This window comes from Salvia miltiorrhiza, chromosome 1 (genome assembly GCF_028751815.1).
Source record: "Salvia miltiorrhiza cultivar Shanhuang (shh) chromosome 1, IMPLAD_Smil_shh, whole genome shotgun sequence".
Lineage (NCBI taxonomy): Eukaryota > Viridiplantae > Streptophyta > Magnoliopsida > Lamiales > Lamiaceae > Salvia > Salvia miltiorrhiza.
The window spans coordinates 50,875,746-50,902,022 of record NC_080387.1 but is presented as its reverse complement, the minus strand read 5'-3'; the positions used below and the strand labels follow the sequence as shown (position 1 = coordinate 50,902,022).

At 31.6% G+C, this 26,277-nt stretch overlaps 2 protein-coding genes across 2 annotated transcripts; both read left to right on the top strand.

Moving 5' to 3' along the window:
* Positions 1-780: 780 nt before the first annotated feature.
* LOC130990911 (non-functional NADPH-dependent codeinone reductase 2-like) lies at positions 781-7,558 on the top strand. Its single transcript, XM_057915142.1, has 4 exons — positions 781-931; positions 5,460-5,635; positions 5,952-6,195; positions 7,003-7,558. The coding sequence occupies exons 1-4, from the start codon at positions 812-814 to the stop codon at positions 7,411-7,413; spliced, it is 951 nt and encodes a 316-aa protein (XP_057771125.1). The 5' UTR covers positions 781-811; the 3' UTR covers positions 7,414-7,558.
* A 9,142-nt stretch (positions 7,559-16,700) lies between these two features.
* Positions 16,701-19,233, top strand: LOC130990906 (non-functional NADPH-dependent codeinone reductase 2-like). Its single transcript, XM_057915135.1, has 4 exons — positions 16,701-16,876; positions 17,307-17,482; positions 17,598-17,841; positions 18,615-19,233. Exons 1-4 carry the CDS (start codon positions 16,757-16,759, stop codon positions 19,023-19,025), a joined length of 951 nt encoding a protein of 316 aa, XP_057771118.1. The 5' UTR covers positions 16,701-16,756; the 3' UTR covers positions 19,026-19,233.
* Positions 19,234-26,277: the final 7,044 nt, after the last annotated feature.

The window sequence follows — 26,277 nt, the reverse complement described above, 5'->3', positions numbered from 1 at the left end:
ATTTTATAAACAAAGATTTAATTAAAGGCCTTTGGCCTTAGGCATTAACCCTTTTACCGCTTGGCCAACACATGCACGCTAAAATTTGAGATTTTTGTCATCAATAGAGATAGCATGTGATTGTCTCGCATGATTGTGTGACTAAATAACTTTATTATTAAGTACAATAAACTAAATAACAATAATTAAATAATTTAGATCTTCTAGCTTTTGAGACCGGCCATAACTATGACATTCTTCCCATTTAATTAATAATGTTACAAAAATATAATTTTTTTTTTTTTTGGTACGTGTAATTTGAGGGTTGGAACCTTAATAAAAAAAATTGGAGAGAATACATAATTTGAGCTTGATAACAAAAGTCAAAACCAACTTACATCAACATTAATCTCCAGCTAGTCACGCGACTACTTACTGTGTTATTAAACAATACTCTCTCTCTCTCTCAACTCAAAAAAATACTCTCACACATGAATTATGAATCGGAAGCTTAAGAATAAATATTACTACTATATAGACATAAATCTTGTATAATCACATATCTTAAGATCTAAATGGGCTAATTAGCCCTCTATGAAAGCCAAAGGTTATCTGATGATGATTAGTTGTTAAGCAAATCGTGGGCAAAAAATCCTGAATGCGTTGGCTAATCATATGGGCCGGTGCTAATAATTTAAAATTATATATTCATTCATGCCTTGAAAAATAACAGGTGGTTTTTAAGGTTGACTTTTGCGCAATCCAACTGTACATATATAGTCATACTGCATGCACCACACACAAATTGAAAGTAGAGAGATATAGAGAGAGAATGAGAAGCGATCAAGTAAGATTGAACAATGGCATCACTATACCATTACTTGGTATGGGAACTTACTCTTTCGAAAATCATAGCAAATCTACTGAGCATGCCGTCCAACTCGCCCTTAAGGTACCTCTCTCTCTCTCATGAAATGCCACCACTATATATATATATATATATATGGACTAGTAAAATAAAAATGGGGGAAATTTATATTTAGCCTATAAAATAAATAATATATTCAATAGAGCCACAAGTATAAAACTATAGTAAAAGTAGCCATTTTGTAGTAAAAAGACAAGCATATCCTCAATGGGGACCACAAATAATATAACTATAATATATTAAAAAAATCAACAAAAATCTCTCTCTCTCCTGTCTCTCTCGATTTTTTAGTATCTCTAAATTCAGCAAAAATCACTCTCTCTCTCGAATTTTTTTGGAAGAGTAGTGATTTTTGGCCTTTCACTTAATTTTAGGGGGAGCCGGTTTTTTATGAATATAGTGTTTTACATAATTATCCTCCATTAATTAATCAATTAGATTAGGCTTATAATTTTAGGGGGAGCCGGTTGCTTTAGTTTTCTATTTTTTGTTTTCGAAAATTATACTTATAAATCTTATAATAATTCGAATTTTATATTGCTGATTTTTTTATTTATTTGTTTCAAAATATTATCATTTATTTTTTGGAATTAAATTGTTTTTTCGAAATTAATATTTTTTTTAAAGATTATTTTTTTTTTCGAAAAATTATGTTTTAATATTTAAGTTTTATCTGTTTCCTTATTTATCGTTTTTTTGTTGCCTTATTTTTCGGTTTTTTATTTCCTATAATTATATAAATCATATATTTCGAAGTCTGTATGATTTTTTATTCCTGATTTTTTTATTTATTTGTTTCAAAATATTATTATTGATTTGTTACCAATAATTTTGTGTTTCTTGTTAAAATAATTCTAGATTTATTTCCTGCTATTATTTTTTTAGAAATTAATATTTTTTTTGAAGATTAAATTGTGTATTTTTTTTTTTCAAAATTTATGTTTTATTTATTTGTTTCCACATATTTAGGGATTCTTCTAAAAATAATCATAGCTTTGCTTCAAGATATTATTTTTTTATTGTTTCCGAAATAATATTTTTTTTCTGAAATTTTGTTTATTTATATTTGAAAATTATGTTTTTTTTTCGAATAATTTTTTTTATTTTTTGTTCGAAAATTATGTTGTTTCCACTAATTTAGAGATTCTCTTAAAATAATCCTAGATTTGTCTCCACTAATTTAGAGATTCTCCTAAAATAATCCTAGATTTGTTTCCACTAATTTAGAGATTTTAATTCTCCTAAAAATAATTCTTGATTTGTTTCCACTAATTATTTTTCCATGCATTACACGGAGTAGAAATGCTAGTATATAATAATAAATTAGTGACTCGAAATTGAAAAAAAAAAATGACTATAATTGTAAAAGCAACTCTCATATGCACATCGATCGATTATTGATCAGGAATATTGCAAGACAAAGAAATCAACAATATTATAGTTAGTGAAAATAAAAATAGAAAATCATAAAATAAAATAAAAAACATAACAAAAAAGACAAAGAAAAAGCATAACATCAAAAGACAAAGAAAATAGAAGGACTAATTAAGGATTAAAATAAATTAGAGGGATCGAACATGCGACATCTTAAATTTCGCTCTAATCATTCACCACTTTGTCCAATAGTAGCATTTGTAATATAATTTGAACACAATTACTCTTATAACATAAAATAACAAGTATTAGAAGACATTAAAGTTGAAATAAAAACTATATATAAATATAAACAAATGACTAATATCATATATTGGCTACATGTTTTGGCTATTTATTAAATTAGAAAAATAAATAAATTACTATAATTGTGGATAAATTGTTGGAGCTTTTGTTGGGTGTGGGATGAAATTGTGAATAAATTATGTAATCATGTACTATTCGTGTACTGAAGAATCAGGTTTTGTGTACAACTTCGTGCACTTAATAACAATGGATAATAACAGGTTTTGTGTACTACTTCGTGTTCTCATTTACAGGTTTCGTGTACTATACGTGTACTGAAAAATCAGGTTTTGTGTACAACTTCGTGCACTTATATATAACAATGGATAATAACATGTTTTGTGTACTACTTCGTGTTCTCATTTACATGTTTCGTGTACTGTATCGTGTATTGAAGAACATGTTCAAGTGTGCACGATATTGTACACGACTATGATCTTTTGTACACGGTACTAGACACAAAATCAAATAACATACTTTTAAATGATTCGGCATCGATATATGGATGTTAACATTTACATTTTCCTTGAGAATTATGATTCAAATTTCAAAATAAACATACTTAACACGATTTTATTGACTTCTATTAAATTAGTGATCCATCAAAGACTTACAATGTTGTTAGACAATGTACATAAATATTAATGAAGTAACTTAAGTTTGATACGAATAATAAGTCTTATTGTTGTTTTAAAGTCATTATCCTTAGAGATTATAAACACTACTATAAATTGGTTCATTTCATCAACTTATAATGATTGATTAAATCAATAATCGATCTAAAATCAATCATCCTATACGGTGCACGAAATTAGGGTACACGAATCCTTAGGGTACACGATACACTGCACGAACCACTGCACTACACGAATGATTCGTGTACCCTAATCTCGTGTATAACCGATTTCGTGCACAATATCGTGTACGCTTTCGTACACCGATTCGTGCACGGAAGATCAAAGTAGGACCTGCGCCCGCGGTTTATGGCCGCTATGATGCATAATGATAGGTTGATACGGCATCTGTTAAAAGAAATTACACGACTTTTAAATATACCGAAAATCAAAATTGTGTACATATCGTGTGTAGTTTCGTGTACAGACTCGTACACTGAAAAATCCTAGTTGTGTAAAGACTCGTGCACATAATATGTAGCTTGAAATATTAAAATATGCATTATAGTAACAACAAATTAACAAAAAATTTAGGTTTGTGGCATAAAAACGCTTTTGTGCAGTGTTTCGTGTATATCTTCATGTAAGGGTGAGCAAAAAATCCAAAACCGAATAACCGAACTGATCTAAACCAAAGTTTAAAATATGGTTCTATTTTTCGGTTCGGTTTGAATTTTTTAAGACCGAACAAAACCGAAAATCGAATTATATTTATGTTTTAATTATAATTTTCTAATATATAACTTATTGTCTAACCCTAATCATAATATTTTAAATATATGTTTCTGAAATAAATGATGGATAATGAAAAAAAATATAATACAATTTTGAGCATTTTTTTTTTAATTTTATAAAAAGAATTCAATTTTTCGATTTTTTTCATTTTTTTTCCGGATTAATTCGATTTTTTGGTTCGGTTCGTTTTAATTTTAAAAATTTGGTTAATTCAGTTCGATTTATTCGGTTAATTCGGTTTGGTTCGATTTTTTTTCAAAACTGAATATAAATTTGGTTTTGGCAAAAATCGAAAACCAAATAATCGAATGCATACCCCTACCTTCGTGTACTCGAGAACATTCGACCTAAGAATTTCTTGTCCTACTGTAACTACAATCTAAATGTAGTTCCAACTGAAAATGTTAAAATATACACTATAGTAACAATAAATCAATCAAAAAACTATGTTTATCGTATTAAAATAATATCGTGTACGATTTCGTGTATTACTTTGTGTACTCAAAAACTATGATCCATACATCATCCACCTCCAAATATTAAAGCATGCAATATATTAATAAATAAACAACTAGAAAACTACGTTTGAGGCATAAACGTGCATTCGTGTACATATTCGTGTATCATTCCGTGTACTCAAGAACATGCCTTTTTTTTTCAATTTTGTTTAGGTACCTTAACTGAAATGAAATGAAGTTGAATCTTCCAGAATCAATTATATATTCACACTCTAGCTCTCCATATATTATTTCAAAATTTCTCTCTCTAAAATATAATTTTTTGAATTTTCAAATTACTAATGAGGATGTATGGCTTTTGATTATAGTTAGTAAGTTTGTACTTACTAATGGCTTATGATAAATTATTATAGTTAATTTAGCAGTACATTTTAAGGAATAAATAATTTATTGCTATAAATGATTAACGAAAAAAAATTAATAAAATAGAATAAACTTATAAAATTTACAAAAAAAAATAATAATTAAATGCATGCATGTCAGCCAAAATTCAAGTAGGTGGACATGTCTTTAAGAGTTGTAGTCATTGTTTTTTTATTTTTTTTAATAACACATTACTTTATGTCACTATCAATGGGCAAAATAGTATTTTCATTGCAAAATGGCTAGTTTTGATATGTTTTTATACTTGTGGCTTTTTTGAAATGTATTTTTATATTTTAGGCTACTCATATATATTAACACAATAAAAATTCATTTTAAAATATAAACTATGAACTATTTCATCCGACATAGATCATAAAGATTTACAGTAGATCAAGCTTGAATTCGAATCTCATAAGGAGGTAAAATTGAAATTTTAAAATTCATACATATTCCACGCAGAATTTATGGATTCGCAACTTGTATTTTAATTAAAGGAGTTTAGAGTTTATAGCCTAACCTTTCCATAAATATATGATGCAGACGGGATACAGGCACTTCGACACTGCACGCATATACGGCTCGGAGGCAGCCTTAGGCAACGCGTTGAGCGACGCAATCTCAACCGGCGTCGTTCAGAGAGAAGATGTGTTCGTTACATCTAAACTGTGGGGAAGCCACCACCACGATCCAGTTTCAGCACTTCAAAAAACTCTCACGTAAGTTATCTAATGTTAGAAAATTGGGTGGGGGAAATGGTTGGGGGTGCTGAAGCTCCCCCTAAATCCGTTATCTCTAATTTTTTTTATTTTTTTTCCTATTCGTATATGCTACTTGTGAGTACATTTTAGAAAAATGGTAGATTTATCAATTAACGATACAGGATCATGAGAAATTTCAGAAGAATGGTTGGGGGTGCTGAAGCTCCCCCTATTTTTAAAAAAGGATTGTACTAGCTAATATTTTTTTGTTCGTAAGTGCTACTTGTGTACATTTTGAAAATACTCAATTAATATTCTTTAAGTGATGATTCAGGATCATGGGAATGGAATACATCGACATGTATCTAGTACACTGGCCCGTGCGATTGAAGTCGTGGGTGTGTGACCCTATACCCAAGGAAGACGAATTCGAACAATTATGTCTGGATGTGACGTGGGCGGGCATGGAGAAATGCTTGGACATGGGCTTGTGTAGGGGCATCGGCGTCAGCAATTTCTCTTCCAAAAAACTACAAAATCTTTTGGATTTTGCATCCGTGCCTCCTGCGGTCAATCAGGTGCATATACGTCTCATTTGGTCCTACTCTGATACCATATGAGACCGAAAAAAATTGTTTCAATATTTAATTGAAAACATATACGACAATATATACATATAATCGATCATTTTTCTCTCTTTAATCTACTAGTGTCGTGATCACTTACTAAGCAAATCCCAATTAAGTACTAATAAATTAAACACAACTAGTTAGTTATTAGTCGTTATTGTGTTGGAAATTATGCGGGATCCTCTGTCTTATTTCAGGCGGTCTTCTGTAAAATCGGCTTCATAGTGGAACCACTGTATAACCAGTTTCACAGGAGTTTTTGTGGTCTTATTTTTGGTGTCGGCCACCCTCTTTCATTTTATTGTAATTTTTAATTATTTCTTTTTGCAATTTTAATTTACTATGTTTTTATATAATTTAAATAATTAGTTAAAGTTCACTAATCCGACTAAGATTATTTTTTATACTTAAGTTAATTTTAAATTAATACTATTATGAATAATTAATCTAAAGAAGGGTGTGTAATTTTTTTATAATTTCAGTTTTAGTCATAAATATTAATTCGATTTCATTATATAGTATTACTTTTTATTTCTATAATAACTATTGATAAAATAATAAAATTAATAATGACATAAAAAAATTGTGTGACAGAAAATGTCACCCAGAAAGAAAGACACTATTAATAGTACGTCAATCGCATGATACATATATTCATGATTATCAAGTGGCAGAATAATTTAATTTGTAGCCAAATCTAGATATAATGTTTTTTACTATTAAATTAAAAAACTATTGGAACATATATATATACAGGTGGAAATGCACCCTATGTGGAGGCAGAATAAGCTGAGAGATTTCTGCAGCGACCACAACATCCACGTCAGCGCATATTCTCCTCTTGGAGGGCCAGGGAATCTCTGGGGATCAACGGCCGTGATTGAAAGCCCATTAATAAAATCAATGGCTCTCAAACACAGGGCAACGCCAGCTCAGATCGCTCTGAGCTGGGGTTTGTTGAAGGGAGCGAGCGTGATCGTGAAGAGCTTTAATCAAGAGAGGTTGAAGGAGAACAAGGGAGCTCTTGATCTCAAGCTAGAATACGATGAAATACTCGAAATCGACTCGAAAATGAAAGAGATGAAGATCATGAGAGGGGAAGTATTTGTGAATCAAGCAACGAGCCCTTACAAAACCATTCAAGAATTGTGGGATTATGAGATTTGATTTTTTGCTTGTATGCATTTTGCTAAATCTGCAATGCATATGTAGTGGGGGGCTTCAGCACCCCCGATCAATGCATTTCACCTTATATGTACTAATATTTTATTCAATATTTTTTATTTTATCTCTCTCATACTATTATTTTTCTGCGTTGAATCTTTTTTGATATAAAAATACCTTAAATTTCTAGAAACGTTTCTAGAATCGAATGGCCTATTCAAAGAGAGTGACCATCACTCTGAGAAATAATCTGTTTGGGGAGCAATTTTAGAGGTTAAAACAGGGGATTACTTGAATTAGAAGAACAAAAAAAAAACAGGGGATTAATTGATTCTAAAAGAAATAAGAAATAAGAAAAACAGGGGCTTAATAATATTTTATTTATTTATTCGTTTGTATTGAACATATTATGTGCTAAGAATTTGGAGTTTGAATCTATTGACTCCCTACCGCACAAAATTAGTCATCTATTTCTGTTTGAGATGTCGACTTTCTTAATTGAGTTTTTTTCTTTTTTACTAAAATAATTTTATTTAATATTTGTGAAGATAATATGTAAAGCAATAAATAAGAGCAAAATAGAACAATTACATATAATTATAATTTTCAAAAAATATTAAATATATTTTCTTAATAATATATGTAAAAGTTAGAAATAAACTATCTAAATGAGACCGTGTAAGTAATACTAGAAATTAAAGTAATCATTTCTGTCGTAACTTCAAATAATTTTGATGGTTCAACTACTTTGATTCTCCACTAGCATCCATTTCTCCTTCTCTCTCACACACACACTGTTATATTCATCGGACTCAGTCTGGTGTAAGCTCTAAATTTTTTTTATACTTATGTGTTATATTAAGATTAACTCAAATTAGTCTGGTCCACAAAATTTTAAAATTTTTATTGTGTTTGTATTGTATAGTGTGCGAAGCAGGCAAAAAAATCTGATTGAATACTTCATCGCCTCCATCTTCCCAATCCCGCTCCTTTGATCCTCATTGTGGCACTCGTTTCATCCTCCATCAAAGTGTTTATTTTTCAGCTCGCTCTATTATCGAATTTTCGGATCAGCCTTGCACACACATGCAAAGTAATATTTCGTCCACGAAAAAATTATCATAATTTATTTTTTGATCCACCTATAAAAAATTTGTCACTTTTATTTATAATAGTATGATTAATAACTCTCTTCACATTTAAAATGAGACCCTTATTCCACAGACAACTCTATAAAGATTTTATTAAAATCCGTACAGTTCATGATGTGGTAAATTTTCGGAGAGAGAGAGTATTATTCGATATAATTACCAATGAAGGATGAAACACAAAATTAATCTAATTTCAACTTAAATTATTGAAGTATCCCACATCGGATTGGAGATAGTGGCATGAGCCACTTTATATGGTGAGACAACCCTCTCCCTTATAAGGCCTTTTAAGGAAGGAATGAGCTCAATATCAATTTCTAACATAAATAAAGTTTTGTGGATCATATTCTCTGTTTCAAGATGATGTTCCTTCTATATCCACCATTGGATGAACTCCACATGTCGATGTCAATAACAAAAAAATTTGAAAAACTTTTTTTTAAAATAGTACAAATCTTAAAATGAAGACTATATATGTTATTTATGTTTCTAAATTCGTAAATATAATTATTAATTTAATAGATAGGTCCCTAGCTATATATTGTAATTTTATAGTATTTTATATTAATGAGGTGGTCTCCTGTACACCCGGGTGTACTGTACATCCAAGTTATATCCGATCCGAATCCTGACCCATTTTTTTTTAAATAACACTAACACTAACACGAAATGATCACTAACACTAACACGATCTTGGAACGATACTAACACTATTTTGTTTTACAAATGACATTATTTCGAAAATAACACTAACACTATATCGAAATGACACTAATACTTGATCACATTCGGGTGGGATAGTCCAGTTGGGTCAAATTCGGATCAAGGTTCGGGTCGGGTACGACCCAGGTGTTTTTTTTTTTATCAGAAAAAAGGAGAATTCATTAACCAAGAAGCAGTGGTACCAGTAGTACCAGCAAAGTACAAAGAGAAGAGAAAAAGGCACCCAAAAACAGGGGCCAAAATCTCCAGAGAAGAGAGCAAAAAGAAAAGAAGGAGCAACGAAACCGCAAAACCCAAAGACAAAAAATGAAACAGCAGCTAGTCAAGGAGGTTCGTGCAAGAGAACCAATCTCTAAACTCCACCGAACGCGGCAACAGACCATAAACTTCATTCCAGCCCCACACCCTGGACTTAATCTCCGCCAACATTTTTTCAAAATTCCAAGTGCCTTGATTGAATCTACAGTCGTTCCTACCTTTCCAAAGGGACCAAGTGGTGCAAATCCAGATCCCAGTTAATAAGGGGATGTCCTTTTTATCTCCAATATTGCAAAAAGCCACAAAATGATCCCTGGCCTTATGATGAAGAGCAGAAAATTTACCAATCCAAAGGAGAATGGCATTCCACAGATTACAAGATCTTTTACACTCGAAGAAGTAGTGCTCAGCCGATTCATTTTCCTCTTTGCATGACGTGCAAAGAACCTCCGATGCCGAAAGATATACCTGTCTGCGAAGGAGGTTGTCACAGGTTGGGAGCCTTCTTTTCAGAAGTCTCCACGAGAAAGTTTTAGCTTTGAATGGCGCTCGGGCTTTCCAAATCAGTGGGAGCTCAATACCAACCTCTTGGGAGCGGGGCGAAATAACTGCTGCACTTAACATTTTGTACGCCGACCTGACTGAGTGAGCTCCGGTCCTGTCTGCAATCCAGCTCCATCCATCCCGCTTTCCTGCAATAAGAACAACATTGTTGAGGAGAGACAAGAGATCCTGGAAAGAGTCAGTTTCTCTCCCCCTCAACTCCCTAACCCAATCAAGTTTCCATTTCCATGTTCCCTCAACCCATTCACCCATGCTCGAAATTGACCCTTCCTTATTGTTATTAAGACGGAAGAGCCTAGGAAAGCGTTCCTCCAAACTCTTATCCCCACTCCAACAATGGTGCCAAAAGGAAAAAAGATCGCCCTCCCCGACCTTAGCAACCATGTTATCTCTCAGCCACTTGCCGGATTCAACCCAACTCAAACTCAACACCTTCTTCCACCACCCCGGTACGACCCAGGTGTACCGTGCACCCGGATGTACAGGAGATTTTGTGTATATTAATTCATTCAAGAATTTAAAATATCTGTACGAAAAGATTCTGAAAGGATTTAATATCAAGATCTTGTAGTGTTTATTTATTATCAAAAATCAAATTTTATTCAGTATCAAGATTTTTCTTTTTTTGTGTATTTCGTATTCGTTTTAGATTTTAATACGATCTGGTTCCAAAATTTTGTGCATGTATTTGTGTGAGAGGCGATGAATATTGAATAGTATATGTTGTGGTTGAGCGAACATGGGGTAATATCTTGAGCTCACGTGATTGGATTTTGCCCCTCTTCTTCTTATTATGTATACTACTTTAATTAACATATTTTTTAGGGTATGTGAACTTACTTAAAAGATTACAAGTTGTTTTTAGAATTTCTAAGATATTAGATTCTGATTGTGAAATAAATGGTTGAGATTTTTTGCGATTTCATGAATTGATGTGAAGTGTAAATATATTACCTCAACTTTGCCAAATAAATACTAAGATTTTTCTTATTGCCGGAAAATTTTGCATGGAGTCAGGATTTAACGATAATAATAAATAAAGATTACTGAAGGCTTTGTTCTATCTCCTCTGTTTAATACTGATCAAAGTGAAGGGGGTACAAATAAATAATACACCAAAATTTGGGTGCAATTAGTTGCATCGTACAATCGGGTTGACCCACATCTAAAATAGTGTTATTTATACGATTAGGATCATGATATGGATTCAAGTTAAGGTACGTATCATGATTTAAGTGAGAGTTGCACCTGCAACCGGGTGCAACCCAAGACCACCTCTAAATAATGAGGTGGTCTGTGCACCCGGGTGCAAAATGACATTAACACTTACACTAAATGACACTAACACTAACACTATCTTGAAATGACATTAACACTATTTTGTTTTACAAATGACACTATCATGTTATATAAATAACAATGTCGTCGCGAAATTATACTAACACTATATTGAAATGACACTAATATTAAATAGCATTACCATGTTATCGAAATGACATTGTACACCCGAATACACGCTGCACCCGAGTGCACAGGAGAATTTGTGATAAATAATATAGAAGTAATTTTTGAATTTTTTGTACAATTGTAACCCCTTTGCCTCATATTAGATCAGCTATTGATGACATGTCTGTTTATCTATAAATCAAAAAATTGAATTTTGTTGAAATGACTTATAAAATTTGTCAAAAATTAAAGCCTGATAAAGGTTTTTGAACTTTTTAGTAACTAACTCTTTAATTTATTTAGATTAATTTTAACTATTTTACTAACTACACATTTAAAACAGATCTGGCTTTTAATTAATTGATCATAAAGATATTATAATAGAAGGACTTACAAGTCAACACCGAACTTCAAATATAACATTTCTTTATTACTTGCACCAGCTAGTCACACGACTAACTCATTATATAGGATTAATCACATTTCTATCTCCCGAGAATTAGGTATGAGTAGTTTCAGTATCATGAATAATTTAGTAATATTATGTGTTGACTTAAATCTCATGTAATTATTATATTAAACCACAAATTATGTCCATTTTATTAAAGATATCCTGAATTTTAAGAATTTTTTTTAATCTCAAACTATTAGTTTGTATTAAAAAATGTCATCATGCAATTTATATTTTATTTCGATCTTCAAAATCATGACGTGACTTGCTGGATGCCATCATGCAATTTATATTTTAGAGCATTCACAGTGGGCTTACTTGATAGCTTACTTGATAGTAGGGGACCACATTGAGTAGATGAGACCACAATGATGTTACTTGATAGCCTATTTGATTTTTTTAAATTTTGATTTTTATGGTTTTCATTTAAATTTAATTGCTTAAATTTAAATAACACAATTTAATTCAAATTTAAATTGCATTAATTTAAAATCCAACAACATACCAATTTGGATCATATATGTTTGGGTTGTGTGGATCCATGGAGGTTGATAGATAGAGGAAAAAGATTGAAGATGGTGGAGAGGTTGGGAGAAGGATTATTTAAAGAAGAGAGAAAAAAAAAAGTAAAATTCACAAACGGTCAAATGGACTGGAAAAAAAAAATTGGAATCTGCCAAAAAGTTGTCGTTTTCAAAATTTGAATTAATTTTTTTTTATAAGGGCGCGGGTATACTCGAACGAATGAGTAGCCCTCGAGTAGGCATGCTTTGCATTTGGCTACTCGAGTAAGGGCCATCGAGTAGCCCAATGCGGATGCTCTTAAATAACATGGTACAAAACAATGTCGTTTTGTGTTATATCATTTAAAAAATCGATGTCGTTTTGTGTCAGGTCAGTTGATTCAAATAGCGTTGAAGGTTAGTTTATCCAATGTCGACTTAATTTTTTTAAAATGATATAGCATAAAACGATGTGGTTTTGTGCCATGTCATCTACAAAAATAAAATATAAATTACATGGTGATGTCCGGCGAGCCACATCGTGATTCCAATGACCGAAAAATGATTGTGGGACATTTTTTATACAAACCTAATAATTAATTTGGGGGTTTTAAAAATATTTCTTATAGTTTAAGACATTTTTTATAAATTCAATATAGTTTGGGGTGTAATATGGTATTTACCCTAAATCTTATATATATGATCACATTTTTTAACATCTAATAATTGGCCTTCCTAATTAGCCCTCTATGAAGCCAAAGGTTAATGATGCTTAGAGATAGATGATTACATGCTAACCATGTCGTGTACAAAACAAAATCACTATATTTTTTTTTCGTTGACCCAAATTTTATTTTCAATTTAGTCAGATTGGCTCTCGACGCAAGCTGACTCATACGTGGTTAAATAAATAATTGTTTTCTATTTCAAACTATTCAATGCACACTAATTATAATATACTATATATTATTATTAAAAAATTTCGAGTTTTGGTAAATAAAATTAAAAATTATTTTGAAATAGTAATTTTAATGTGATTTTTTTAAATGTGGTGATTAAATCATTACTTTTTGAAGTTTTTGCAATTTCGTCCCCTCAATTTTTTCCGATCGTCGAATTATTGAGTTGGAGTTTACGCGAATTAGTTCACCACGTAATATTCATGTTACGACGTCGTTTGCAATAAAATGGTTGAATATTGAAACTTAGGGTGCATATATATAATCCAGTACCTTTATAATTTGGGGAAAAATTAATCAAAATTGTTGAAACTGAGTCGTTTAGGCCTCATAAAAACGATGTCGACTTTATTTTATTAATATACGTAAGCTCCAATTCTGCACTTCAATGACAAGACGAAATTGTAAAAATTTAAAAAATTAATGATTTAATTCGTCACACTTTAAAAATTATATTAAAATAATAATTTTAAAATAATTCTTAATTTTATTTGTCAAAACCCTTAATTTATTTTATACAAATTATGAGTATTGCAATGTATATATATAAATGTTTTATCTCGACATATATATATATATATATATATATATATATATATATATATATATATATGTCGAGATAAAACATTATTTATCGCCTGCAGGGTGTGGGTGACACTCATTTAATAGAGTATTGTTTAGGATTTCATCTTGAAATAAAACATTATCTTCTTAGACAATAAAATAATGGGGTTATAACCAAAAAAATACATAAATTTTGGAAAAAATTATAATTTCACCTGAACTTTTAATTAAGCTAAAAATACATGAATTTATATTTTCGTTGCAATTTTCACCTGGTTTGACTTTCGAAGAAATTAGAGTTTAGTTGGCAGTCGAAAGTTCATCTGATGTTGATCTAACTTTTGATGATGATGATGATGAATATTTAGAAGTTCAGAGATCTAAGAATAAAAAAAATAATATATTTAGCTTAATTTTAATTGTCAATTAAGCTCTAATTTCGTCGAAAGTCAAACTCATGTGAGAATTGCAACAAAAATATAAAATTCATGTATTTTTTGTTTGTTTAATTAAATGTTCAAGTGAAAATTACATTTTTTTCATAAGTTCATGTATTTTTTAGCCATAAGCCCTAAATTTTTTTTAGGGACCTAGAATAATATTATTGATATGCACATATGCGTATCATAATTTTATTTTATTTTTAATTAGATAAATTATAACAGTGTTATATAGGCTAACGCTTGTACAGTTAATAATAAATAGAAAAATAATTGTGGAAAAGAAGTAAATATAAATGGTATAAATTAATGTAATATGATGTATACATCAATGTACTCGTGGTGAGTAAACTATACACGAGTATATTTATATATTAAAAAATATAGTAAAACATATAACTTCCTCAACAAAGGATAATTTCAACTTCCTAAGAAGATCCCAACTCATTAAGACGGAGAGAGAGAGAGAGAGTAAATGTTTTGACATTTAGCTTCTTCTTCTTCTTTTTTTTCCTTAGGGAAGACATTTAGCTAAGTACATTTGACTTTGTGAATGATATTCTTTTTTTTTAAGTGAAGAACTTTGTAAATGATATTCTCTCCTTTGTTTTTCAAGAAAATTAGTACATCTCTATATATAATCACGTTGTCTCATCCAATCACAATTTTGTTAATTAAGTTGAAAGTTATGAGATGACGCCACGTGGGAGACGACAAATCTTTCTTACACCATCTCATAACAAAATAATTAATGAAGCAAGAATAAATTCAAATACTATTTTATTGTAAATGTCAAAATCATTTATTTTTTCTTTCTCAACTGTTTTGACTTTACCAAAATATACTTTTCTGCTGTTTGAAATAAAAGACACAAAGAATTGAACACGATTTTATTTCTTTAATATCTAAGTCAAAACTATAAACTAAAAATCTTAGACACATTGATGCCACTCTGAAACTCTCACGTCGAGTCAACATAGGGCTCCAATTAATAGTTAGTATTTAATGATACCAAATATTAATTAAGGTCTTATTATGCTTATCCCAAATTTTTTTATTTCTTTATTTTGAATCAGAATTATAAGAAATATATATATTTAAATATAATTAAATAAGTAGCATGAATGCAGGCGGGACCTCTACACCACACAATGGTGGAAAAATATTTTGTTTAGTCTCAAATATTAACAAAAGGAGTTCCTTATTTTGTGTATGAAACTTTTTCGTTAGTACAATAGCTTAATGTTCCTTGAAATTAATTAATACATAAATTTTCATTTTGACGAGTAATATTTTCAGATTCGGTGTTCCAATCTTTTCTATACATGTTCCACTCATGTCTCTCTCAAATTCTTTATTTAAATAATACTTATTTTAAAAATAAAACGTATTATAATTTAATAGATCATTATTAAAATTTATAATCATAAATTGAAATTATAGAAATATTATATATCCTATTTTTGAATTTATCAACCCAAACAATCAATCATTAAGTAATAATACTGAAATCATATGCTAAAAGTAAGTATATGAACCCTAGTTAATTAGTAAAAATTAAACAAAAATATAAGAAACTGAAATTGAAAAAAAAAATGATACACCAAAAAGTGAAACACTGGATAGGCTCTAACATGAAATTCGTATATCAATTTTATTTCCATGTACAATTAATTTATTATTATTTTAAGATTGATAATTGTATATAAATTGCTGAATTTTCAACATTTTCCACACCAACTTTAAAATATGTATTAAAATTACTCAATTATTTTTTTTCTCATTTTAAATAATAGCTCATTTTTCGGCATAGTGACATGGTATAAATATTACCGTTTGGCAAAATAGAACCGACATCGTTTCAGGCACAAAGTTTGGCCGAAAAATGGGCAAATATACATGCGAAATGAGAAAAAAAAAACTAATTGAATAATGTTAACACAAATGTACTGAATACTCAATAATTTATATCGTTAACCTTATAAGGAATTGAGACGGCAATATCAATAATTAGGATGAACTAAGACATGATCATATTGACATCACACTTCATATCTTGAACGCTGACTTTTGGGAAGATCACAATCTAGTTAATCATATGGGCCGGCGTTTATTGCTTCAATTTATATTTATGTGTTGAAAAATAACAGGTGGTTTTTAAGGTTGACTTTCGCGTATGCTTCTTCCCCTTCCAACCTATATATATATATATACACCACCTCACAAACATCAAACCTCACCATTCTAGAGAGAGAGATATATCTATAGAGAGAGAGAGAGAGAGAGAATGAGAAACGATCAAGTAAGATTGAACAATGGCACCACCATACCATTACTTGGTATGGGAACCTACTCCTTTGAAAATGATAGGAAAATCACTGCGCATGCTGTCGAGATGGCCCTTAAGGTACCCTTCTCTCTCTCTCTCTCTCTCTATATATATATATATATATATATATATATTCATGCAGCTGAGACGGAGCCAAGGCCCGGGGTCAGACAATTTTTAATTTTCTTAATTGTTATATTTAAGTTGTATGTTGTATTTTTTTTTTATATAATAATTTCGTCAGCCTAAACTTGTTTCTAAATACAAAAATATAATTTCGTTCGCTTTTTTTTCTTTCTAAAATCCTAGTTTTGTCACCCCCTATATATAGATGTATCTAAAATGACACGATATACAGAGCCAGACGCCGGGCTCGACTCGGTTATCGTCCAATCAATTTTCTTTTAAATTACTTATATATATTTAGGTTGTATTTTGTATTTTTATTCCGATTTTTCATGATCATGTAGCTCCATTGCATTCCTGATCATGTATATATATGATGTAGATGGGATATAGACACTTCGACACTGCACACGTGTACGGCTCGGAGGCAGCCTTAGGTAATGCGTTGAACGATGCCATCTCAAACGGCGCTGTTCAAAGAGAAGATCTTTTTATTACATCCAAACTGTGGGGAAGTCATCACCACGACCCCGTTTCAGCACTCCAAAAAACCCTCTCGTAAGAATTTCTCATTTTTTTTTATATAAATATATATATTTGTATAATTCGTAGCTGTTACTTATAAGTACATTTTGAAACTATTTCTAAATTTATGGAGTAACATACATTTTAGGGTCATGGGAATGAAATACATAGACATGTATCTAGTACACTGGCCCGTGCGATTGAAGCCGTGGGTCTCTGACCCTATCCCTAACGACGACGAATTCGAACAATTGTGTCTGGATGTGACATGGGCTGGCATGGAGAAATGCTTGGAAATGGGCTTGTGTAAGGGTATTGGCGTTAGCAATTTCTCTTCCAAAAAGCTCCAAAATCTGTTGGATTTCGCATGTGTACCTCCCGCTATCAATCAGGTACGTGTGGGTTTCTACACACCATCTTTTTTATTTAGAAGTGAGCAAAACATCTCAAATCGAATAATTGAATTTTTCCAAACTAAAATACATTTGGCTTTTTAAATTTTTTGATTTGTTTCGATTTTATTTTTCAAAAAAATTGATTTTTCAACAGTTTGATTTTTTTAAAATCGAACTTAACCGTGATTGTTAGGTTGTTATATAAATGTTGTATGTTATTGAGATGAAAGATGGATAATGACCAAAATGTGTATATGTATATATATTTTGAGTTTTGTTAGGTTATTTTGATTTTCCGATTAGGTTCGATTATAATTTTGATTAGTTCAGTTTGGTTTATTCAGATTATTTGGTTTGGATTGTTTTTTTTTTCTTTTCTTAAATTGAATAGAAATTTGATTTTAAAAAATCGAATACACACCCCTACTTTCACTTGGTCCAATTCCGACACCATATTGAACGAGAATCGTAATCTTTCTCTCTCCAATCTACTCGTATCGGTGAATCAGTATTAGCTAAATCAATCCCAATAAAATAAATTAAACACTTCTTCTTATCCTAAAAGATACTATATATAATTACTTGATGTATGTACGAAACAGTACAGCATGCAATTAATCAAAAACACAAATTATATTCTGCACATATATATATATATATATATATATCATGATTGTCAAGTAGAAGAATAATTAAGTAGCCAAATCTAGATTTGCGTAATATTTTCCAGCTCAAACTCGTTTAATTATTAAATTCAAACATATATACAGGTGGAAATGCACCCTATGTGGAGGCAAAAGAAGCTTAGAGATTTATGCAGCGATCACAACATCCACGTGAGTGCGTATTCTCCACTTGGGGGCCCAGGAAATTTCTGGGGATCAACGGCTGTGATTGAAAGCCCATTGATAAAATCAATGGCTCTCAAACACGGAGCAACGCCAGCTCAGATCGCTCTGAGTTGGGGTTTATCGAAGGGGGCGAGCGTGATCGTGAAGAGTTTTAATCAAGAGAGATTGAAGGAGAACAAGGGGGCTCTTGATCTCAAGCTGGAATATAATGAAATACTCGAAATCGATTCAAAATTGAAGGAAATGAAGATTATGAGAGGAGAAGTATATGTGAATCAAGTGTCGAGCCCTTACAAAACCATTCAAGAATTGTGGGATGATGAGATTTGATTGTTGTTTGTGTGCATCTTTCTAAATTTGCAAATGTATGTGTAGTGCCTTTTGTTTGTTGTACTTTATGGAGGAAAACTAGTACATTTCCTACTATCAAGACATGTATAAAAAGCAAATGCGTGTTGATAATATATTCTTAGTTGGGCATGTTTACTTTTTAACCCTCTAAATGGAGGAATAATATAAAGAAGTATAAATTTATCACTTAAAGTAGGGACTATATTTTTTATATTTTATTTGGTTTGAATGATAATATATTTATCCACTCTTTATAAGGTGGTATAAAATTATATCACTCTCTCTTAAGTATAAAATTATCCATATCTCAAGGGATATGATAAGGAGCTGTTCGAAAAATTATACAACCTGCCCAAATTTTTTCATACATCAAAGCAAATGAGGTATAAGGTGGTAAATATAACGTATCCCCTCCTTATACTTCAATGCCTCACTTTGTGTCACGTTAACTAATTGATTATACAATAGAGATTTCATAGATAATAATATGGCTAGCCCAATTGATCCAACAGAATAACCTGATTTTCGGTTGGATCGGACCTTTTCTTTCGTAGGTCCGTGGGCTCAAGTCGAGCCGGTTTGCTCTGGTCAATTTGGAACCTATAAAGAATAAAATGGAGGTTATCAATAGAATCATGCACCCATATGAAAAATATTATATTCGGATATATATTTGAGATATATTTTAGAGGTTGGAACAGGGGAACTTTTTTTATATAATTAGAAAAAAAAATCTTTTTTTAATTTGTTGGAGGATGAAGCGTGAAGTTTTGTTATTTAAAAAATCTTTTTTTAATTTGTTGGAGGATGAAGCGTACAACTGATTTTCTTGACTCTGAATACATAATGAAATTTGGAATACTCATTGATGTTGTCATTCCGATTAATTTGATAGTTCAACTAATTTGATTCTCCACGAGACTTTTGAACCTCGACTGTTTCTCAAGGTATAATAAAGGATATTAGCCTTTAAATACATAAAGTTTAGAATTTTTTTGAAATTGCATATAATTTTTTTTTTAAATTATCAGAAGTATATGATCTTTTAATTTTTCAGACTTTGCACACAGTTTTAAATTTCCCCTAAATTACAATGTGACCAAATCGGTGTTGAGAAAAAATGACACAATATTAGAACACACCAAAACATCATCGTTTATATCTAAACATGAGTTTCAAATTTAAAAGGTCAATGAAGGTCTTAGAAAACGCAATCTCTACCAAAGTATATCATTGCAATATGAATCGTTTCCCGACGAGCTCGACGATATTTTTCAAACTTGCCCCTCAATTTGATCGTTAAGCATTTCTTACAATCATCATGAATACCCCACAATATGTCTCAATTCCCTTCAATCGAATGATTTGTGGATTTAAAACACATATTAATTATAAACTACTATAAAGTTTTTGTATGCTTCAAAAGTGTATCTTGAATTGTGTGCAAAGTAACTGGGCAATCTATATTGTATGAGGTTGTTTTAGCTATAATGCTTGGGGTATAAAAATAGGTGAATACAATCTAAATGAATGGATATCGAATTTAAAATTATTTTCCTTTTTCTGTTGTGCTTTCTACAATGAAAATTTAAGGTTTAAGCACGTGTGACATGTCCTCGGACTTTACAATTAATAATTATTTTCCTTTTATTTATCTTTTGTATATTCTAAACTTTCAAAATACTATCATAATTACTAAAACCTTTCTTTCCCAACTGTTCACTTTTGTCTCTTAGCCCAAATATTTTGAGCCCAAACATTATTATTAAAGCCCAAATTTCTGAGTAAAATCGCAATTCAGCATAAAGTTTGCAGCAAAATCGCGAACTCCCATTCATTGCATTTTATCCCTTTCTTCAGATCCAAACCTAAAAAGAAAAAGAAAAAAAAAAATCCATTCTCACCGATTAAGGATGATGAGCAAGGCAGCTGTTTCTGCAATTGATCTGATTCATGGAAGAGAATTTCTCAATTGATGGTCGGATAAATCGGGTATTCTCTCTTCTCTTCCAAGGCTTTTCAACCTAAGCAGTCCAGACTCGATTTCAGTGCTGTTAAAGAATTAGACGAGCCTTTTGTTCGTGTCTACAACAGTTTTCTGAGTTTTACTGTAAAGATTGAGCAGTATTGCTTTACCTCTATGTGTTCGATGAAATGCTTGGGATGGGTGTGCCGGTGAATAATTACACAATTGAATGTAGATGATAACTGTTGTTGTTTCTTGAAAGATATATACTCTGGTTTTGCTATAATGGGCTGTGATATTCAGCACTCTTATTAAAGGGCCGTTTTTAGATTATAAGGAGGCTGAAGCTGTGAAATTGTTCGAAAAAGGTTCTGGATTTAAATCTTTGCGAGCCGGATGGTGTTATGATCAAGGTTCTGTCCAAGATGATCGGCACGATGGTATACTTAAGGATGTTGAATAGTTGCTTAATGAAATGGCTAATTCCAATATATCTTTGAATGTGCTACTTTCAATATATTGATTGATGCATATTGTAAAGAAGGAAAGATGAAGGAGGTTGAGGATGTGTTGGAAACTATGAAGCAACAAAATATTTGTCCTGATGTTGTCACTTATTGATGGGATTTGTTTGAAGGGTGAAATTAGGATAGCAAAACAGTTACTTGATTCCATGGTGGAGAGGGGCTGAAGCATGATATTGTTAGCTATAGTAGCTTAATCAATGGATATTGCAAGAAAAGGAACATCGATGAAGCTTAGCTCCTTTTTTTTGAAATTCCCGGTAAAGGTTTGGAGCAGGATGACATAGTATAATATCATGCTACATGAATTATTCAGCAAAGATAGATTTGTTGAGTGCTGAAAGCTTTTCGAGGATATGGAAGCTCAACAAGTACATCCCAACTTGCATATTTATAATATGTTATTGGATGGGTTGTTTAGGAGCGGGGAGGTCGATGAAGCTCTTTCGTTACTGCACATGATTGAGCTGGCTACAAGGCTAATGTTCGAGCTTACAACGCTGTGATTGATGGTTTATCGAGGCGTTGGTGTTTTGGAGGGTGATGGAAGCGAAAGGCACGAATCCTAATATAGTAACACGTACGATGTTCTGATCAACGGTCGAAGACTTGATGAAGCTAAGAGGCTCTTCGACCATCTCCCTTCAAAGGGCCTAAATCCAAATGTAGAGATAGGTGGATTTTATAAATGTAGTTCTATTGTAGTTCTGCTTATCAATCAAACAAGATTCAAGCACTAAATTGTGTGTTTGATTGTTTTATATTTTAGTGTTCAATAAATTCAAAATATTACATATAAATGTAAATTGTGGTAAACTTTATGAGTGTGATTAATCGAAAAAATTATGTATATTAATAGAATCGTTTATTTGTATGGTTGAGGAGGCTATTTTGAACAATATTTTGACAAAATATATTAAATCAGTCGGGAATTATATTAAATATATCATCCTAATGTTAAACTCCACAGACTCCACACTTACTTTTTTGAAAAGGTCATTAGTAATCAATTTATTAATTTAACTAATTTTCTTTATGCAAGTTCATTGATTTAACTAGTTAACAGAACGGCGTAAACATTAATTGACAAGTGTCTCGATCAATTAATTAAGAATCGCATCTAAATATGATAAAACACAATTATAACGATAAAGACAATAAATTATACCATTATTTATATTTCCAAAGAAATTTGGATATATAGCTTTTACAGGTTGGAACGTCTTTTCTCCAACCGAGCATAATTCCCATATGCTTGATAAATGTAATGATTAAGCACGTTCATGCATGCACGTATTCATGTAACTATTTCATTACTATTTTACATATTGTTATTTACGCCAATTTGTCAATTAATAAGCTAGAGAAAAAAAAAATTGTGACCGCAAATATATATCAGGCACTTCTATAGTTCTATGGACCTCAATAGATTTTGATTGGAATATGTATGTGTGATGGCAGAAAAAGATTTTAATAGGGATTATTTTTAAAATTTCAAATTCGAGATTAGGAGATAATTATTTTTATATTTGATTTGATGATAATAGGAGTTTCTGTATAAAAATTCACATCCAATAATTTTATGTTACCAAACTGTGTTACATCTGTTGTTATATAATTTTAACGAAGATATAAGGGATTTTGGCAAATAAAATCAAGAATTAGTTCGAGATTGTAATTTTAACATGACTTTTGAAGTGTGACGAATTAAATCACCACCTTTTCAATTTTTGTAATTCGTCCCCCCAATTTTTTTCGGTCGCCGAATGATTGAGTTGGAGTTTACGTGGATTTGTTCACAACATACTATTCATATTACAGCGTTAGTTGCAATAAAATAGCTTAATATTAAAAATTAAGGTGTGAATACAAGATATACTCCCTTTTATAATTTGAAAAAAAAAAAAAGAATTAATTGAAATTGTATGAAACATTGTCATTTAGGCCTTACAAAACCGATGTCATATTTACTAATTCACGTAAGCTCAAATTCAGCATTTCGGAGACCGAGAAAAATTAAGGGACATAATTACAAAAATTGAAAAGGTGGGAGATTTAATTCGCCACAATTTAAAAGTCACGTTAAAATTACAATCTCAAACTAGTTCGTGATTTTATTTGCCAAAATTCCAAGATATATATAAAAAAAGGAAGATAAATATTTAACTTAACTATATAAGTATGAAGTTTGTATGAAGGATATGTATATTGGATAACATAATATTAATCGATACTAATATAATTTGAATAGAGGACTTTATTCTTTTATGATCGCATTAATTATATTCCTATGCTCGACCATTCATTCATGTGTTTGACTATTTATTCATATGAATAACAACTGTAATCGATTGAAATGTTCAAACATGGTTAGATTATTAGGTAAACATTCATTGAATATTTGATACAGATGAATCCTGGTGGGGCCCAAAATATTCTACTTACACTATTATAATTTGAATTTCATGTGTGCTTTCAAATAATCGCGTATCCACATTCCTTATCCCATAAAAGAAACATTTGTCATGGAAAAAATAACAGAAAGTGTCATGATATTTAGATTTGTTTTTTTTCAATAATGTTATACACTTTTAGTTCTTATTCAATTATTGCTCAATTGTTTTCAATAATATCATGAGGTTTTTGTACATAAAGAATCCTAAGGGGCATTCGGTTGCCGAAATTAAATTAGCCCGATATTACTTAAGATTAAATTGACCCAAGACTAATTTTATCATAGGGGGTAAGTCAAGACTCATACACCAAGATTAATCTTATGTGGCACTCTCCCAAGATTGAATCACGGGCCATATCCATCCAACCGAATAAGATATGATTAGATTAATCTAATCTAGTCCTATCTAATCCTTCAAACCGAACGACAAGGATTCCACCTTTTCAACAAAAAGATTAATTTGCAATAAGCTTCAAATATGACTCAACCAATGAAAAGTTAGTCATTCAACTTCATAATATTCAACTACATATTCACTCAATCACCATTATTGACCATTATTCCCTTCGTCCACAAAAAAACATTTTAATTTTATAAAAAAAATCTTTTTAGTTTTTTTCATCAGTTTATAAAACCTCTTCATAATCATCTTTTGAAAGTAATCTCACTAACTATCACTCTTAAAATTTCACATATTATCACTAATTGATTCCTATAAACTCACTAACTATAGCCACTTTTTCAAATTTATAGGACCTATTCTTATTTTATCTAGGGTTAATTACGTTAAAAGCCACGAACTATACCCCAATTTCCAAACTTTCCATTAACTTTTTTTTTATCAGGAATTCCCTGAATTTAAGGGGTTGAACAATTTTTCCATAATTTTTTCTCCGATGAAGCTCCGGGCTGACTTGTCGCCTACATGGTAATACTGAGCTGATATGACGCCTATTTGGACTGAGAAATTGACACTTGGAAAAAAATATATATATTCTGTTTCTTTTTCCCCTCCTCCATGTCCGGTGAACTCCACTGCCGCCCCCCCTCTCTCCACCGCACGCCCACTGCCTTCCCCCACCACCATCACCAAATCCATTGCCCCCTCTCTCTCCACCGCCCACCGCCTTCCCCCACCACCCCCGCAGATCTGGCGAACTCCACTGCCCCCTCTCTCTCCACCACCCACCGCTTTCCCCCACCCTCGCAAAACCAGATCTGCCGCCATCAACCACATCTGCGAACCACCATCAACTGTTGTTGCTCGATTTCTTGCGGACTCTATCGCTCTCTCTCTCTCTCTCTCTCCACCGCGCACTGCCTTTCCAACCCTCGCAAAACCAGATCTGGCGCCACCAACCACCTCTGCGAACCACCATCGACTACTTTTACTTGATTTCCGGCGGACTCCACTGCCCCTTCTCTCTCCACCACGCACCGCCTTCCCCTACCCTCGCAAAACCAAATCTGCCGCCACCAACCATCTGTGCGAACCACCATCGACTGCTACTGCTCGATTTTCGGCGGACTCCACCACCCCTTCTCTCTCCACCACCCACCGTCTTCTCCCATCTTCGCAAAACCAGATCCGCCGCCACCAACCATCTTTGCAGATCCGCCGCCTCCTAGATGCAGCAGTGGGGTTTGGGCTTGACTGCTGCTGCTCGATTTTCGGCGAATTCCACCACCCCCTCTTTGAGAGAGAGAGAGGTTTGGGCTCAAAACGACGTCGTTTTGATTTCCGTCCGGCGATGCCATGTCATATTTTAGATCACTTTAAAATGCCATGTCAGCTATAAATTTGGGGATTTTTAGAAAGTATGGAAAAATTGTTCAACCCCTTAAATTCAGGGAATTTTTGATAAATAAAAAAAAAGTTAATGGAAAGTTTGAAATTGGGGTGTAGTTCGTGAGTTTTGGCGTAATTAACCCTTTTATCTACCAAATATAAAACTAACGTTTCTAAAAAATACGTATGTATTTACTTGAGGAAGAGTTTCAATAGATGGAGAGAATTTGTTTAACAAAAATATGAACATTTGGAAGTGACACAGATTTTAATAAATAAAGGAATTGCGGTAGAATAGTGTACAAAAATAAAAATATTCATATTTTTGTGGAACAATAAAAAATAATAAAATGTTTATATTTTTGTGAGACGGAGGGAGTAGCAAATAGCATTTGAGTAAACCTCGTTCGTCTATAATATAGTTTGCTATTTGAGAATAATATTGAATAAACATCGAACGTGTAATAGTATTTTAGCTATAGTCTATACCCCACATA

Excerpts from the sequence above, each read along its gene's own strand:
- LOC130990911 (XM_057915142.1), top strand. The coding sequence starts at position 812 with ATGAGAAGCGATCAAGTAAGATTGAACAATGGCATCACTATACCATTA. Across the intron at positions 932-5,459 it reads CCGTCCAACTCGCCCTTAAG|ACGGGATACAGGCACTTCGA; the intron begins GTACCTCTCTCT and ends TATATGATGCAG. Across the intron at positions 6,196-7,002 it reads TGCCTCCTGCGGTCAATCAG|GTGGAAATGCACCCTATGTG; the intron begins GTGCATATACGT and ends ATATATATACAG.
- LOC130990906 (XM_057915135.1), top strand. The coding sequence starts at position 16,757 with ATGAGAAACGATCAAGTAAGATTGAACAATGGCACCACCATACCATTA. Across the intron at positions 16,877-17,306 it reads CTGTCGAGATGGCCCTTAAG|ATGGGATATAGACACTTCGA; the intron begins GTACCCTTCTCT and ends TATATGATGTAG. Across the intron at positions 17,842-18,614 it reads TACCTCCCGCTATCAATCAG|GTGGAAATGCACCCTATGTG; the intron begins GTACGTGTGGGT and ends ACATATATACAG.